This window comes from Carlito syrichta, unplaced genomic scaffold (genome assembly GCF_000164805.1).
Source record: "Carlito syrichta isolate Samal-C Ts95f unplaced genomic scaffold, Tarsius_syrichta-2.0.1 Scaffold305880, whole genome shotgun sequence".
NCBI lineage: Eukaryota > Metazoa > Chordata > Mammalia > Primates > Tarsiidae > Carlito > Carlito syrichta.
In genome coordinates this window covers 346,384-363,478 of record NW_007249976.1, presented here as the reverse complement: position 1 = coordinate 363,478, position 17,095 = coordinate 346,384, and the positions used below count along the sequence as shown (strand labels likewise).

Here is a 17,095-nt window from a genome sequence, read left to right as displayed (position 1 = left end):
CGGGTGGGGGCGGGCGGAGGTTTCCGAGGAGGAAGGAGCCGCCGCCATTTTGGGAGCTTCGAGTCAACAATAAAGGACCGAGGGTGCCGAGCGGGAGTGGCCTCGGTGGTAGGACTCGGGCCCGAGCCGCGGGGCGTGGGATGAGGTGGTGGGGTCCAGGTCGGCGGTGCTGTGGGGGCTACGGGGAGCCCCTCGGGCCGCGTGGGGGGCGCTCTGGGGCGGAGGCCTAAAGCCTGGCCGGGCCTGGGGAGGAAGGCGGGCGGCAGCTGTGTGGGGTGAGGGCCCCCGAGAGGGGTCGAATATAGGAATGTGGTGCGCGGCGGAGTCGGGAGGAGGAGCGGACCGAGCGCTCGGAGAAGCTCTCTAGAAGATGAGGGGATATGGGGCCGAAGAGGCAGCAAGGACTTAGGTAGATGATGGTGGAGGTTATAGGGTACGGGGCGGCCCTATAGGGGGCGGCAGGGATATGCAGTATTGGAGAGCTCGGGTGAGAAGAGGACCCGTAGCTGTTTGTTTGCAGCAAGCCTTGGAGGTCGGCAACAAGAGTGCTACGGAGCCCCCGACTCGTGGAGAAAAGGAGACGATTTCTGGCTTGGGAGGTTGCTTTGGGGCCCTCTGGGGGGAGTCCCTATTGTTTCCTACCGGCAGAGCTGGTTCCTCGCTCTTGTTGCGCAGATAGGATTGCAAGGCCCCAACCCTTTTGTGCTTATGGCCATAGAGGACTGACTTCAAGTGTGTGGTTGGGGGGAGGAGGGCAAGAAATGATTGCCCTACCGTTACGGGGCTGCGATTATTCTCTTGTCTCTTCCCTTATCTCTCACTCTCATTTTTCTTCCACCGTCCACTTTTCCCTTCAGAATAAAACCTAGTCACTCCAACTTGCAGCTAACGCTTAGAGAAACTGCGCTGCATTTGCAAACAAAGCTCTTGTTGGCGATGACGGTACTGTTTTGGGTGTGAAACTGTCAATTGCTAACTACGATCTGGGAAGTGCTGTAATTAACTCCGCCGGGGGCTCCTCCCAACTAGTCTACGTTTCCTCGTTTTTTTTTTTTTCTTCTTTTGAAAACGTAGAAATATAACTTGCCAATCTAAATTGGGAAAGGGTAGGAGGAATATATCCTTCTCTGAGACAAAGCTGCAGTGCAGGTTTCGGTTTTAAGAAGGGAGCAGTTATCACATAGTCTCATTTTGGATTTAGGGAGATAGGAGGTCTTACTGTGCATGATGGACAGCAGTGATGATATCGTCCAGTCTTCAGAGGTTGCCCTCTTCATCCTCTTAGTACTTTACACAGCTAAATCTCCCTGTGTGAAATACATGATATCGTTGATCACGATACAAACCTGTCAGAACACAAAAGTAGCTGTTAACCGTGTCCGTCTGCTTAAGAGGTCGGTCAGATTCAGGAAGATTTCAGAATAAACAACTTTGTGTATGCGACAATCAGGATTTGCTTGTTCAGTTTTTTGTTTTTGTTTTTTTTTTAAGGAGGATGTAATCAAGGAGCATTTTCTAGTTTTGAGATGTCTATTGAAATGCCTTCGTGTGTGGCAAAAGTAATCATCGATTAATAAGCTAGTGTATTTTTGGTATGAAATGTAAGGGGATTAAAAAGTAAAAAGCCAGCAGTAGGGCTTTATTTTCTGGTCTTTGTATATTAAATTTTTATTTAGTAAATTTTAAGATAAGACTTCCATTTGGAGAACACTTTAAAAATGGAGGTTGACCAGTCCTTTTTTTAAAAAAATATTTTATCAGGTTTAGTACTTTGAGTTTCTTGGAAAGGTTTATTAAAATTACTGGTGTGTTTAGTCTTTCACAGTTTTTTTTTTTTCTTTTTACACAGGAAGTTTCCTTTTTTCTTTTTTTTAAATATAGTAATGCTTTTTAAAATTGGGATATACTTTTTTTTAAATGTTACATTGAAAAGTAGCTAGTAGTTTTTTAGTATTCAAATTTTAAGGTAGCCAAAGATTTTCTTGGCTGTTTTTTCAAGCAAAAGATTTTGTTTTAAAGGACAAAAAAGGGAAAAAATGTTTTTCTTCATAAAGTTTAACCTCTATAGTTGAACTCCATAGCTTCTATAAACTGAAACTTGTAAAAAAATTCTTTTTGAAAGTTCCAGTCAAAAGCTCACTTTACAAAGACACTCAGTTACTGTCAAAAGTAGGAAAAAATTGTCTTGTTCAAATCCAGGTTTACATTAAGTAAGTTGTGTGATACTTCACTGAGTTGTAATACTTCACTGAGTTGTATTTAATAAATAGTATAATGAATCATTGACTTTTAGAGATGTCAGAGACTTTTAGAAAATTTATCAGGAAGGAAATCAAAGGAAAGAGATTTGTCATTTAATCGTAGTATTATTCCACCTAATCTTCTCTGGGTTTCTTTGAACTCACGGTTTTAAAGATTTTTTTAAAAAATGATCCTTTAAAAAAGTTTTTTGAGATTTGATTTGAGAATGGTCTCTTTTGAATATAATAAATGCTGACTGGAAAAAGAAAAGATTGGTCCCACTGTAGGTAGGTTTGTTTTTTGAGACATTGTTGTGTCTTTTCCTAGCTTGGCTAGTGAGTTGGTCAAAGTGTAGCTATATTCTTTTTTATTTAAAAGATGAGACTTATTTTAAAGGGGTTCTTTTAAAAGAGAAACAAATGTTTTTTTAACTTTCCTGTATTTGCTAATTTTTTGTTTTGTTTTATTTCAGATTGAAGTGAGTGAATTCAGATATAACTCAAGCTTGTTAGAGGGCTTTTTAAAAATAAGTTGATTCGGTGCATGAGAGCAAGTTACTGCTGCTTACCGTTCAGAGACTTACAGGTGCTTGCCTGCATTGCAATAAAGGACTCATATATTGAGCAAGACTTATATTTATCTCTTCGTTTTGGAGAGCCTAATAAACTGTTATTACAGTTTCTCTACTGACTTTCAAAAGTTTTGAAGTTTGAAAGACATCTTTGCAGTTAACACAGCATGAGCACGGCCAGAACAGAGAACCCTGTTATAATGGGTCTGTCCAGTCAAAATGGTCAGCTGAGGGGCCCTGTGAAACCCAGTGGTGGCCCCGGAGGAGGGGGCACACAGACACAGCAACAGATGAACCAGCTGAAAAACACCAACACAATCAATAATGGCACTCAGCAGCAAGCACAGAGTATGACCACCACTATTAAGTAAGTGTTAGAATAAGTAATAAACACTTGGGGAACCAAGGAGATTTTTGTTACATTGTTGTTGATCTAAAGTATGTATACTTTAACTGTTTTAATTACAAATAGAGGACAGATGACTTTGTTTTATTGCCAGTAGGGATTTGCAGTCCAATCACACTATTTTTGCTATGATTAATTCAAGTAATGAATATGCACATAGATGGTATATATTTTGTATAAATTATTTTTTGAACCATCTGGCTTTCATAACTAGCTTAGTGTAGAAATTATTAGCTGAGTTTATTATAAATGAAGTGATTAGATTCAGCTTGTTTTTGTCAATATGGTTTTTTACAACTGCATGTTACCGTAGTTAAAATGGCAGTTAAAGGCAGTTTCAAGTTTTAGACTCAGTCTGATTTTTAAGAGTATTTAAAAACTTGCCCAGCCTTCTGAAATACAAGCATATTCATTCAATCGAAAATTTACATGTAACTCTCTTTAGTTTATGAAACTTTGCTTTTTTTTAAAAGCTTTTTTCTTTCACATATATATGAAATAAATTCGGGAAGTCAGGATTTTGAGCTCTTAGAAACACATTTTTGAATTGTCCCCAAACCCTATGTTAACCCTAAAATTTAAGAGTTTCCTCTTACTACAGAGTATTTTTACTCTTAAAGCTGAAAGTGAGTAGGCTACTTGTCATCTTTAAACTGCTTTAAAGTATTTGAATGGTAACTGGCAGCCTAAAGATTCAGTTTTAGGAAATTAATATCTTAGACTCTTGACCCCAATTGAGGTTTGGCAATTGTTTTTTTTTTTTTTTTTTTTTTTTTTTGTGAGATAGGGTCTTGCTCTGTTGTCTGGGCTAGAGTGCAGAGGCTCGGTCACAGCTCACCGCAGCCTCAAACTGCTGTGCCATCTTCCCACCTCAGCCTCCTGAGTAGCTAGGACTACTGGCATGTTGCTACATTGTTTTTAAATTTTTTGTTGAGGTGGTATCTTGCTGTTTTGCCTAGGCTGAGGTTTGACTTTTGCTAAGAATTAGCCTTATAAAACGATTTAATCTCTAGAAATCTTTGTAAAATTATGACACTTTGGTTTACTGAACTGAAGTGTATGTCTTATTGCAACCTATATCTTTTCATTTCTAGAGAAAAATAACCCATACAAGCTACCAGAATATCATATAGGTGGTCACTGCTATGTGGTTCACTGGTGACCAATAAGGATTAAATCCCAACAGAACTGGTTTAGTCACTGGGAGAATTGACATCAGTGCATATTCCATTATTTATTTATTTATTTTTGAGTTGGCGTCTCACTCTGTCGCCCAGACTGGAGTGCAGTGCAGCCTTGACATGCTGGACTCTGGCAATCCTTCCACCTCAGCCTTCCAAGTAGCTGGAACTACAGGCGCGCGCTACCACACCCGGCTGATTTTTTGTAGAGATGAGGTCTCACCAAGTTGCCCAGGCGGGTCTCGAACCCTCAGGCTCAGGCAATCCACTCACCTCAGCCTCCCAAAGGCGCGAGATTACAGGCTGAGCCACCGAGCCCGGCTCATATTCCATTATTTTTAAGGTGAATGTTTTAATTGATATAGAAATGATGAGTATTTTTCTAAGTTGCAGTTTGTCTTGACAAAATAGAAAGAGGCTAGTAAAACTTAGACCATTTTTAATTCTTTTTTTGAGTCAGGGTCTCACTGTCGCCCAGGCTGGAGTGCACCTGCTGGTTCAGGCAATCCTTCTGCCTCAACTTGCTAAGTAGCTGGAACTACAGGTGCATGCCACCATGCCCAGCTAATTTTTTGATTTATTGTAGAGACGAGGTTCTGCCAGGTTGCCCGGGCTGGTCTCAAACCCTGAACTCAGGCAGTCCTCTCACCTCAGCCTCCCAAAGTGCTGGGATTACAGGCGTGAGCCATTGTGCCTATTTTTAATTCTTAAGTATATATAGTTGTGTTACTTATTATGAGTATTTTCTATTTAAAATTCTGATTTGAGACGACAATGGGCTTTCCTTTTTGTTTTTCCTAGGATTCATGGTTTCTTTTCAATTCTGTCAGTTCTTTAAATCCCATGTTATGTACCTTCTCTTCCTTGAAGCCATCTAGATCCCATCAGGCATCTCAGAGCTCTTCTAGTTCTTATCTCTACCACTTTCTCATTTTATTTTATTTTATTGTCTATTTAAAAAAATTTTTTTTGTGTTGGAGTCTCACTCTGTCACCCAGACTGGAGTGCAGTGGCCGCTCCCAGCCACTACAGCCTCCACCTGCTGGGCTCCAGCGATCCTTCTGCCTCAGCCTTCCAAGTATCTGGAACTACAGGCACGCGCTACCACACCGGGCTAATTTTGATTTATTGTAGAGATGAAGTCTCGCCAAGTTGCCCAGGCGGGTCTCAAACCCGCAGGCTCAGGCAGTCCACTCACCTCAGCCTCCCAAGCCGCGGGATTATAGGCTGAGCCACCGAGCCCGGCTCACTTTTTCATTTTAAATATTTTGTTTTTTTACCTGATAAGAGTATACATTTCTTGTGGGCAGGTTTTGCATTGATTCTTATGCATTACTGTTGAATTTGACAGTGTGGCAAGTTCAATATCCTTTTTTGATATAGATTGAGATGAAAACTTTGATGATGTAGGCTGAGATGAAAGGCTTTAATAGCCTTGAAATTGGTAACAGTAGTATTTACATTATATGGGACCTAGCTTTAAGTAAAATAAGCAGTCATTGGGGACTCTGGTTATGTAAGAATAACTACAATTAAATCAGTGAAAAGTTTATTTTAAAGATGAAACAGTTGTGAAAGTATTGTCTGCAGATGTTCCTTGGTGATCTTTTTTTATTATTAGAGACTTTGATTATTTACTTTTATTGCTTTAGGTTTTTAACCTTAGCAGAGAGAAATTTATTATTTATTTATATTTTCCTTGTCTTTCATAATTCAAGCGTCTCCAATAAAAAAGGATTGAAAAGTGTTCATTTAACATCTAATACTGAGTTCTTTTTGCCAGGCACTATGCTGTGAGTGCTTTATATAAGTTATTTGACATACTTGCTAATCTATTTAATACATAAGAGAATAAAAGTTTAGAAAAGTAACTGGTGCAGTCACAGAACTAGTAAGTAGTAGAGTCAGAACTTGAACTCAGGTCTGAAATTTCAGAACCCTTGGGGATTTTTTTGTTTGTTTTTGAGTTGGAGGGCAGTGGCACGCTCCTGGCCACCGCAGCCTCGACCTGCTGGGCTCCGGCGATCCTTCCACCTCAGCCTTCCAAGTAGCTGGAACTACAGGCGTGCGCTACCACGCCCGGCTAATTTTTTGATTTGTTGTAGAGACGAGGTCTCACCAAGTTGCCCAGGCAGATCTCGAACCCGCGGGCTCAGGCAGTTCACTCACTTCAGCATCCCAAGGGCGTGGGGTTACAGGCCACTGAGCCCGGCTAGAACCCTTGGTTTTAACTAGCTATCGGAAATTACAAACTCAGGTACCTACAGGGGACTGTGCCAGATTAGAGGTCACTTACCCTGTGTGAAAGGGCAGCTGCTTGATTTTAAACTAATTACTAAGCTCTACCAAATGTTGCGCCAACCAAAAAATTTGAAACAGTGCTGTTAAAGCTTCCAGTTTTTCAAGAAAAGCCAGAATCTTAACTTTATTATGTGAAATTTCCTAATTTTCAAATGTTGGCAGCTAACTTAAATTAAAACATATTATGTAAGTCAAACAGGACACAAACTGTTTTGACAACATTTGCACTGTATACTACACTGCTTAACAGCATGGATGCCCTAATCTATTCTGTTCTTGATTTTTGATCCTCCCTAGACTGTTAACTGTATAAGAACATTGTTTTCTAAAGTTGTTTAATTCTCTTGTTAACTAGATTCTTAAATAAATTAGAATATATTAAACTTACTGTACTTTTTAGAACTTTATAATTGAGATAAACCTTCTTTGTATTATTAGATAGGATGCTATGAATTTTGATACTTCACATTTACTGTTTTCTCTTTAGACCTGGTGATGACTGGAAAAAGACTTTAAAACTCCCTCCAAAGGATCTAAGAATCAAAACTTCGGTAAGTTGGTTATAAAATTCAAGTGGAAAAATGGTGGAGAAACTCAAGAAGAAGAGCTTTCCTTCAGTATCTGTAGGGGATTGATTTCAGGAACATACACCACCCCAAACAACCCATTAAGATATTCAGGCTAGGTATTATTCCCATTTTGTGAATGAAAAAATGAAAGTTCAGAACAGTTTTCTTAGCCCAGTGTTCTCAAATGGGTGATTTGGTTCCCCAGGGCATTTAGTAATAGAGACATTGTTGATTTGATGGGAAGATGCTACAGGACAGCCCCTTACAACAAATAATTTTATGGCTTTGAATGTGGTGAGCCTGAGAAACCCTGACTTAGCTAAGTATATGTGTAGCTAATGAATGAGGACCTAGAGTTTGACTTTATATCTTGAGATTTGCAATTCAGGGCATAATACTTGTATAGAAACAACAGTATTCTGTCAGTTAAAACCGTTTTCAATGTGGCTTGTGTGTTTTGAAGTGAGAGTGGTTATTTTCCATGAAAAGTTGTGATATGGATTCAAACAAGTAATCTGCATGTGTTTATATTTAAGATTGGGTAGGTAATGAATTAAAGTCTGTCAGATAAATGGTCTTAAGCATGCTGACTACCAAAGGACACAGTTGTACTTTATTTTGTTTGTTTGACTAGGATGTGACCTCCACAAAAGGAAATGAGTTTGAAGATTACTGTTTAAAACGGGAGTTACTGATGGGAATTTTTGAAATGGGCTGGGAAAAGCCATCTCCTATTCAGGTATGCTTACCCTTTTTATCACACATATATAAAACTGTGTGTCAAACATTACATACTTTTGTTTTTGCTCTGTGGGAGTTGTGTGATGAGCCAACATTTCTCATGTATATATACATAAACACTATTTTTCTGAACTTTCAAAGGTAAATTAAAAAGTCATGGTCTTTTACTTCTAAATATTTTAGTGTGAGTTTCCTAAGAATAGAGGTATTCTTTTCTATAATAGTTATCTTCAGTCATAGTACTTCTGTCTCAGCATTATATTCTAATTATAATTGACCCAAAAGTGTGCTGTAATGTCCTATATTTATAGTAGTGTTTCTTTTTCTCTTACACAGGATCCATTCTAGGGTCAGGTATTGTATATAGTAACTATGTCTTTTTTTTTGAGTTGAAGCCTCACTCTGTCACCCAGACTGGAGTGCAGTGGCCGCTCCCGGCTACCGCAGCCTCGAGCGATCCTTCCGCCTCAGTCTTCCAAGTAGCCAGAATTACAGGCATGCGCTACCACGTCTGGCTGATTTTTTTGATTTATTTAGAGATGAGGTCTCGCTGCCCAGGTGGGTCTCGAACTCACGGGCTCAGGCAGTCCACTCACGTCAGCCTCCCAAAGGCGCAGGATTATAGGCTGAGCCACCGAGCCCGGCTGTCTATTTTCATCATTAGCATTTCTCTAATCTTTTTTTGTCTTTTATGACATTAACATATTAAATTGAAATTAAATACACATTTCCGTCCATTTTTTGGGGTAGAACATTTATTATTTTGTATTTGCCTAGTGTTCCTAAGTAATTATGTTTCTCGGTCAGAATACTACAGAAGTCATGTTATGACTTCAGTGTATTGCATTTGAAAGTATACACAGTGTCAGCTGGGCTCGGTGGCTCAGCCTGTAATCCCACGCCTTTGGGAGGCTGAGGTGAGTGGATTGCCTGGGCCGCAAGACCTCATCTCTACAATAAATCAAAAACTCAGCCAGGCGTGGTAGCACATGCCTGTAATTCCAGCTACTCGGGATGTCTATCCATCTATGCCTCATTGATGATACTAATTTTGATAATTCTGTCAAAATGTCTGATTTTTCTACTGTGTAATTATTGCATTCCCCCCAAAAGAAACTAATAAGCAGTGTGGGGAGAATTTTTTTTTTTGGTAGATGTTGCCTAGGTTGATCACAAATCCCAACCTCAAGCAATCCCCTTGCCTTGGCCTCCCAAAGTGCTAGGATTACAGGCATGGGCCACTGCGCCTGACCAGTGTGGGGGGCATTTTAAGATTATGCAGATGTCTTACTCTTCATCAAAATTTCCCCCTAGTCTTGACATCTGTTGCTGATTCTTTTTTTTCTTTTTTTTTTTTTTGAGTCGGAATTTCACTGTGTCGCCCAGGCTAGAGTGCAGTGGCACGCTCATGGCCACCACAGCCTCGACCTACTGGGCTTAGATGATCCTTCTGCCACAGCCTTCCAAGTAGCTGGAACCAAAGGCATGTGCCACCACGCCCAGCTAATTTTTTGATTTTTTGTAGAGATGAGGTCTCGCCATGTTGCTCAGGCTGGTCTCGAACCCCGAGTTCAGGCAGTACTCTCGCCTCAGCCTCCCAAAGTACTGGGATTATAGGCTTGAGCCACTATGCCCGACTTGTTGATGATTCTTGCTTGATCTCATCTCTGATGGATTATGATGAGTCTCCAATTCTAGTACTTCCTCTATACCTGGCCTCTACAAAATTTCTTGCCTTATATGCCTCCTTACTTATCTATTATCAATATGGACTATGAATTCCATTTTTTAAATGATGTTCTTATATTGTCCCAGACTTAGCCACTGTAAACTCCTTCAAGCTGATTCTGGTGGTTTGTGATGTGTCTTCTTCACTTTTCTTGACCATATTCTTTTTGGCATAATGTGATGGCAGGGTTATCTTATACTCATCCTGCCTCAGCCTTGGAATCTAAGGAACCTTAATTCCTTTTAGTGGGGAGTAGTACTGGGGACCAAGACATGGGCACTAGGAACCTTTTTTACCCAAAGATGAGAGTGTGCTTTTGGCTGGAGAAAGTATCAAGACAAGGCTCTGCATCATCAGATAAGTAGTTTGGATGTAGATATAAAAATATCTAAGAATCTACTATGATGTAGTTCGTGTTAATCCATTTTATCTACATAGTAAAAAGTCGTATGAGAGCTCTTTTATTGTAGGAGCTACATCATTCTACTTTTATCTCCAGGACTTAGCACAGTGCCTGTGCTTATTTAGAGTACTTTGATGAAATTAAGGTCATCTGTGTCAGCAGGTGAACTTGGTCTAGGGAACTGCCTGGGTTGAATCCCAACTCCACCACTTTTTTTTTTTTTTTTTTTTTTTGAGTCGGGGTCCCACTTTGTGCCAGGTCTAGAGTGCAGTAGCACACCCATGGCCACTGCAGCCTTGACCTGAAGAGCTCAGGCAATCCTTCCGCTTCAGCCTTCCAATTAGCTGGAACTACAGGCGCATAGTGACCTTGCCTGGGTAATTTTTTGACTTTATTGTAGATATAAGGTCTCACCAAGTTGCCCAGGCTAACCTCGAACCCCTAGCCCAAGCAATCCTCTCACCTCAACCTCTCAAAATGCTGGGATTACAGGCTTGAGCCACCTCACCTAGCCTCATTTCTTCTTAAATTGACCATTTGGGATCTTTCTAAGGCTTGGATTCCTGACCTGTAAAATTGAGATAACGGTGTATACCCTAAGGTGGTTGTGAAGATTAAGTGAGGTAAACATATGTTTAGTACAGTGCTTAGTCCATGATAAGTGCTTAATAAATGTTATGAGTTATTTTGCCAAAAAAAGAAATTTAGCTAATTTCCCAGACCTAATTCTTTATTTTTTATTTTTTATTTTTTTGAGTTGGAGTCTCACTCTGTCTCCCAGACTAGAGTGCAGTGGCTGCTCCCGGCCACCGCAGCCTCGACCTGCTGGGCTCTGGCGATCCTTCCACCTCAGCCTTCCAAGTGGCTAGAACTACAGATGCACGCTACCACGTCCGGCTAATTTTTTTTTTTTTAATTTATGGTAGAGATGAGGTCTCACCAAGTTGCCCAGGCGGGTCTCGAAACCACGGGCTCAAGCATTCCACTCACCTCAGCCTCCCAAGCGCAGGATTACAGGCTGAGCCATGAGCCCGGCTTAATTCTTTATTTTTTGAGTCAGAGTTTCATTCTGTCACTCATGGTGGAGTGCAGTAACATGATCACAGCTCACTGCAGCCTCCACCCCCTGGGCTCAGATGTTCCTTCTGTCTTAGTCTCCCAAGCAGCTGGGACTATAGGTATGCACCACCATGTCCAGCTAATTTTATTTTTTTATTTATTTGTTTTTATGGAGACAAGATCTGAAGATCTCACTATGTTGCCTAGGCTGATCTTGAATTGCTGAACTCAAGCAGTGCTCCTGCCTCAGCCTTCCTAAGAACTGGGATTGATTACAGGCATGAGCCCCCACACCTGGCCTAGCAGACTTAATTCTTAATTGATAACTTGCTAACCCCTGTTTCTTACCTTGTATTAAAATTTAAAATTGACTTTGTTACTTCTATTCCCAGTGTTGGTGTAGCATATAGGCAATTAACTCTCTAGCCAGTCTGATGTCTATCTTTAATCTCCCTCACAGGATTTTTATTGTGAGGACCAAATGTATAACCAAAGTATTTTGATATAACAAAGTATTATATAAATATGAAGTATTGTTTTAGATACCCAAGACCACCCTGATGATGTTGTCTTTTTCTTCACTATTTTGTCTTAAGGAGCCATCAAATACACAAGATAATGTGTTTCTTAGAATCTTTCCGAGTAACAAGTCATAAATACAAGGATTTTAGAGCCCAAAAGTAATATGTAAATCTCCTAGTAAAATTTAACCTGGCAGGCTGCCCTCTACTATTCTTAGTCTTAGAATTTAATCCAGGCATTTTCCCCCAAATATTAAAGCCTCCTCGATTAGATGAGTAAGTCTTCGACATTTGAATCATTTTTTTATAGGAGATGGAATTTAGTTGTAGTTTGGCTATAAGATGATTGGAGGATAGCCAGGCTCAATGGCTCACTCATGTAATCCCAGCACTTTGGAAGGCAGAAGTGAGAGGATTGCCTGTGTCCAGGAGTTTGAGACCAACCTGGGCAAGTTGGTGAGAACTCTTCTCTACAGTAAATCAAAAGATTAACTGGGCGTGGTGGCACGTGCCTGTGGCTCCAGCCACTTGGAAGACTGAGGTGGAAAGATTGCCTGAGCGCAGCAGATCAAGGCTATGGTGGCTGTGAGCATGCATTCCAACCTAGGTGACAGTGAGATTCCGACCCCCTCGCCCAGAAAAAAGAAAGATTATTGGAAGATTAAACACTTAATTATATGCTCCCAAAAGTGGTTTTACATTGACAGATTGGAGCCAGGTAATATTACAGATTGCTCCCACACATGTTTCTTTGGTCTAATCATCTGTGACTGGTTCTAAGTCTGGATGCTGTGGGCAGTTAGAATAACTTTGTCACTCTAAAGGTATAGCTTTATAGGAACACAGACTTCTTTGGAGGGCCTAACAACGTACTGTTTTATTCTGCTTAGCATGAAGAAACTTCATGCTAAATTTCAGATTATGATTGAAAGATAGTAGCTCTCACTGCTTTCAGACCGTAGGCACATTTTTTGATTATTTTTTAGAAAAATCTAAGAAGTTGAAGAAACAGCAGGTAGTCTGTTTGAGGATAACATGGAAGCTCCTTACTATTGGCAGCAAGGCTTTGTGCCAGATAAAGAATCTCAAATTACTTTGTCAGTTAAGGTCTAATAAAGACTTAATAATTTATAGTTAAGAATCAAAGCAGTCTGAATTTTTAGTAAGCCATTTGACCTGCTGACAGTGGGTTTATTATGACTAAAAGAATTATTTTCCTAATTGAGTTCCTAAAAAGCCAGTGGCCCAATGGGCTGCTCCAGGCCACTGCAGTCTCAACCTCCTGGGCTCTGGCAATCCTTCCATCTCAGCCTTCCAAGTAGCTGGAACTACAGGTGCATGCTACCACACCCAGCTAATTTATTTATTGTAGAGATGAGGTCTCACCAAGTTGCCCAGGCAGGTCTTGAACCTGCGGGCTCAGGCAGTCCACTCACCTGGCCTCCCAAAGTGCTGGGATTACAGGCTGAGCCACTGAGCCTGGCGCTAAAATGTCTTTAAGTATACTTTTCTACTGGTTGCCATTGTAAAATTCAGGTATTTCTTAAATTAGAGATATTATTAGAAATTACTATCTTTCATCTCCTTTTTTTATTGGTAGCTGGGGGCATCAGTTATAACTGTTGCTACCTCCTCCACAGTAGCTGTAATTTTGTTTTCCCTTAAAATTAAGGCTTAGGAAGTAAGAGGAAGCAGCTACTCTAAACGCAGCTTGTTGAGCAGTTTTGAACTTTTGTAGGTACCACACTTTTGTAAAATTCCTCTTAATCTAGAAAGTTGTAAAATACACCATTCTTTGGTTGTATTCAGCATAATCCAGTTTGATCTAACTTAAGCAAAGAAAATGTATTGAAATAATATCAGGAGTTCACAAGGTTGAGAAAGCTAAGGAAACACACTTGGAAATATCTTAGCTGAGGCAGCTCTTGGAGGGCTTAGGAAGCTGTAATGGGTGCGCTATAACAATTTAGATTCTTAGGAGGGGACATTGAGCTAGCCTAGTGTGGATTGCATGTCTGCCCCTTGGTTTAGAAAATTGGCCAGACTTGATCTGTTTGGAACAGGGAAGGGGAATATGTAATCCACTTAGAAGGAAGTTGGGGTGCTGCTAGGAAAGGGATACTGAAGTAACCAAAACAAATACTTACTGGATCAGTCCCTAAACATAACAGTGGAACATGGACTTGGAAACCTCAAATGGCAGATGTTAGACCCAAGGCTGTGGGGTTGGGCTTTTTTGAGTAGCAGCTTTATTAAAATATAAATCACATATCACAGTTCATATATTTCGCATGTACAGTCCAGTGATTTTTAATACTTTTATAGTTGTTGCACTGTTAACCACAGTTTTTGGATTTTTTTTCCTTAAGTCACGTGGATAACTCTTTGTAGAATATCTTCACGCTAGTAAAAGAAACCCCTTCAAGCAGTCATCCCTCATTTTCCTCCAACCCTAAGTAACCACTAATCTTCTTTCTGTCTCTAAAATAAATTTGCCTGTTCTGGACATTACATATAAATGTAATCACATGGTATATGGTCTTTTGTGACTTACTTCTTTCACTTAGCTTAATGTTTTCCAGGTCATCTATGTTGCAGCATATATTGGTACTCTGTTCCTTTTTATGGCAGAGTAATACTCTGTTGTATGACTTTACCACTTTTGATTTATCCATTCATTAGTTGGTGGACATTGGGGTTGTTTCCATTGTTGGCTATTAGGAATAATGCTGCTGTGAATATTTAGATGCAGGTTTCTGTGTGGAAATATTTTCATTTCTCTTATGTATATACCTAGAATTGCTGGTTCATGTAGTATCTGTTTATCCTTTTGTGGAACTGCAAGACTGTTTCCAGCATGGCTTGAAACATTCTCACTAGCAGTGTATGAGGGATCCAGTTTCTCCACTTCTCATCTACATTTGTTATAGGAATTACACGTTATTTGCAGACATAAATTCAAATCCTGATTCTAGCATTTCTTGCTTTGTGACCTTAGGCAAAACAGCTGATCTTGTGGATCCATTTTGTCACTTGTAAAACAATTTTAAAATACCTAATTTGAAAGGATGTAGGAGGATCTCAAATCACTCTGTAAAAAATATACCTGCACACATGTTTATTGCAACATTATTTACAGCAAAAACATGGAACCATCCGTGCTGCCCATTGAAAGTGAACTGGATAAAGAAAATGTGGTGCACACACATGATGGAATATTACACAGCCATAAAGAAAAAGTTAGGGACTTCACAGCTACTTGGATGTACTTAGAGTCTATAAATACTCAGTGATCTATCACAGCAACAAAGATCTGAGTACTACATGAACTTACTCATAAGCAGATTCTTAACATTTGTCATAATACTGTAAGAAAGGGACTGGTAGTAGTGGGACACTGCCAGGGGGAAGGGGAGCACATAACATCAGTAAGGGTACCCAATCTCAAACCAGGTGAAATGGGGACCAAGAGGAGACCCAAACTTTACCTGTACAGTAACCACTTATGTATCTAACTCTGAATTGTGCCCCACATTTTTAAAGTAAAAAAAAAATTAAAGGATGTAAATAACATAAAGTGTGTATGTACCTAGTATTGTGATCAGCACATGGCAAGTTTTAAAATTTTTTTGTTTTTAGTTTCCTTCCTCCCTTCTCTTCTCCCTGGCAGCTCCCTATGACTTCCTCTTGGGTTTCATAGCCATCTGAACCTAACTTGAATTCTCTTGCTTCATATTATCTAATCTTGGAAACAGTGGCAAGAGACAGTGTGCATGTGCTGAATTCTCTGACTGCTAATCATAATGGCCATCGTATGGGGAAAATATGAGTGCATCTTAACTAATAAACTATTGTATATACTTTATTTAAAGCTTTATCCTTGAACAGTTTCTGTTGGTATAATCCCTGTCAAAGAGGGTAGAGGAATAGAAGTCAATGGCTTTAATAAAATATGGGAATTAGGATACTCCCCCATCTAATTCTGCCCTGCTTCACTTTATTGAAAAGTTTTCTGCTTAAAAATACCTGACCCTCCAAGTCACTATGAGACTCTCACCTGTCCTTCCTTTTTTGTGTATGTGCATAGAAGTGCGTAGTGTTCGGGTCGCCTGTTAAAAACCATAGGCTCCTGGCACTACAGAACCACAGAAACCTTGAGATGACGGAGTAATGGGAGCCTCTGGAACAACCGAAGACTAAAAGTTGACTCAGATTAGGAAGGAAGAGACTGTTTACCAGAATAAACAATGTTTAATGCTGGCTGTAAGAACAAGATAACAGTATTTTCACTGGACCATTTTCACAGTCTGGCAGCTATGTTATTCTGACCATATGGAACTCATTCACCCCTGTGATTGGGATCTAGGTAGAAAGAATGTCATGGTAGGAGATGGAAGTCATGCTGCTTATTACTTATTTCTTCAATAACAGTTTTAAAGTGCTAGAGGTATTTCATTTGATCATTAACCCAGGCATAGAAAGAACAAATTATGTCAGTGATTATGAAATCTATTTGCTAATTTATTTTCCTGTTTTTTTATTTTTAGAAATTAAAAATTCCATATCACTCCTTTTTAACAGTTGAACAACTGGTTGAACTTTTTCAGTCATTTGTTATTGTATAATTGTGTTTTTGTGTTTTAACATCTAGATCAGACAGGTGAGTGGACTTCTGTTTTGTCAGTGTCAACAAAACCCTTGTAATTCAGTAAATAGCAATTTAAGCCTTTAAGAAGGCTTGTTAAAAAAAATGTCTTTTTAAGACTAAGGATTCTGGTTCTTCTTGTGATAATTTCTTTCTCAACTAGTGTTAGTACAGGAATTTTATTTTTACAGTGGCATGGTGTATTTTACCAGATGATAAGAGCATGTGACATTTTTAAGCCTCAAATTGAACTGTTCAAAAGTTCTTTTCCACAGATACACTGATCAACCATCTCTAGAGCGTATGCTTTAATTTGTATTTTTCTTGTTATTGTTTTCTTAGATTGGAAAATATTGTTTATTTAGAAAGTAAATTAGGAGAGAGGAGGCTCACCTCCCCAAGGAGGGGTAGGGGGCCAAAGTTTTAAAACATGGCAGTAGCCATAGCTCAAAGAGCACATGACCACACTAGAATTTAGTAAAGCAATGACTAATTTGTATTTTAATAATGATAGGTGAAGCTTTCTTTTTTCATGCAGAGAAGAAATGGAGTCTTTCCTTTTTAAAAATTATTTCTAACATTTTTTCAATTTTTCAGTGACTTTTACAGGTGAACAGCATCTTTTCTTTATATTTAGATACATAAAACATATAAATATATTAGGTATATATATATTACTGAATTATTATATTTTGCCTTTTTTTTTTTTTTTTTTAGTCAGAATCTCA

General features: G+C 39.4%; 1 protein-coding gene across 4 annotated transcripts in view; it reads left to right on the top strand.

The window, feature by feature from the left end:
• The window catches only part of DDX6 (DEAD-box helicase 6), a 41,785-nt gene that overhangs the window by 664 nt on the left and 24,026 nt on the right, over positions 1-17,095 (top strand). For 3 of the 4 annotated variants that reach the window (XM_008062915.2, XM_008062919.2, XM_008062918.2), the window contains exons 2-4: positions 2,714-3,179; positions 7,188-7,251; positions 7,904-8,008. In XM_008062915.2, coding sequence (XP_008061106.1) covers positions 2,980-3,179; positions 7,188-7,251; positions 7,904-8,008 — 369 coding nt within the window. In that variant the 5' untranslated portion in view covers positions 2,714-2,979. Of the gene's footprint in view, positions 1-25; positions 109-2,713; positions 3,180-7,187; positions 7,252-7,903; positions 8,009-17,095 lie in introns of those variants that run through there. The other variant, XM_008062917.2, reaches the window with a different exon arrangement.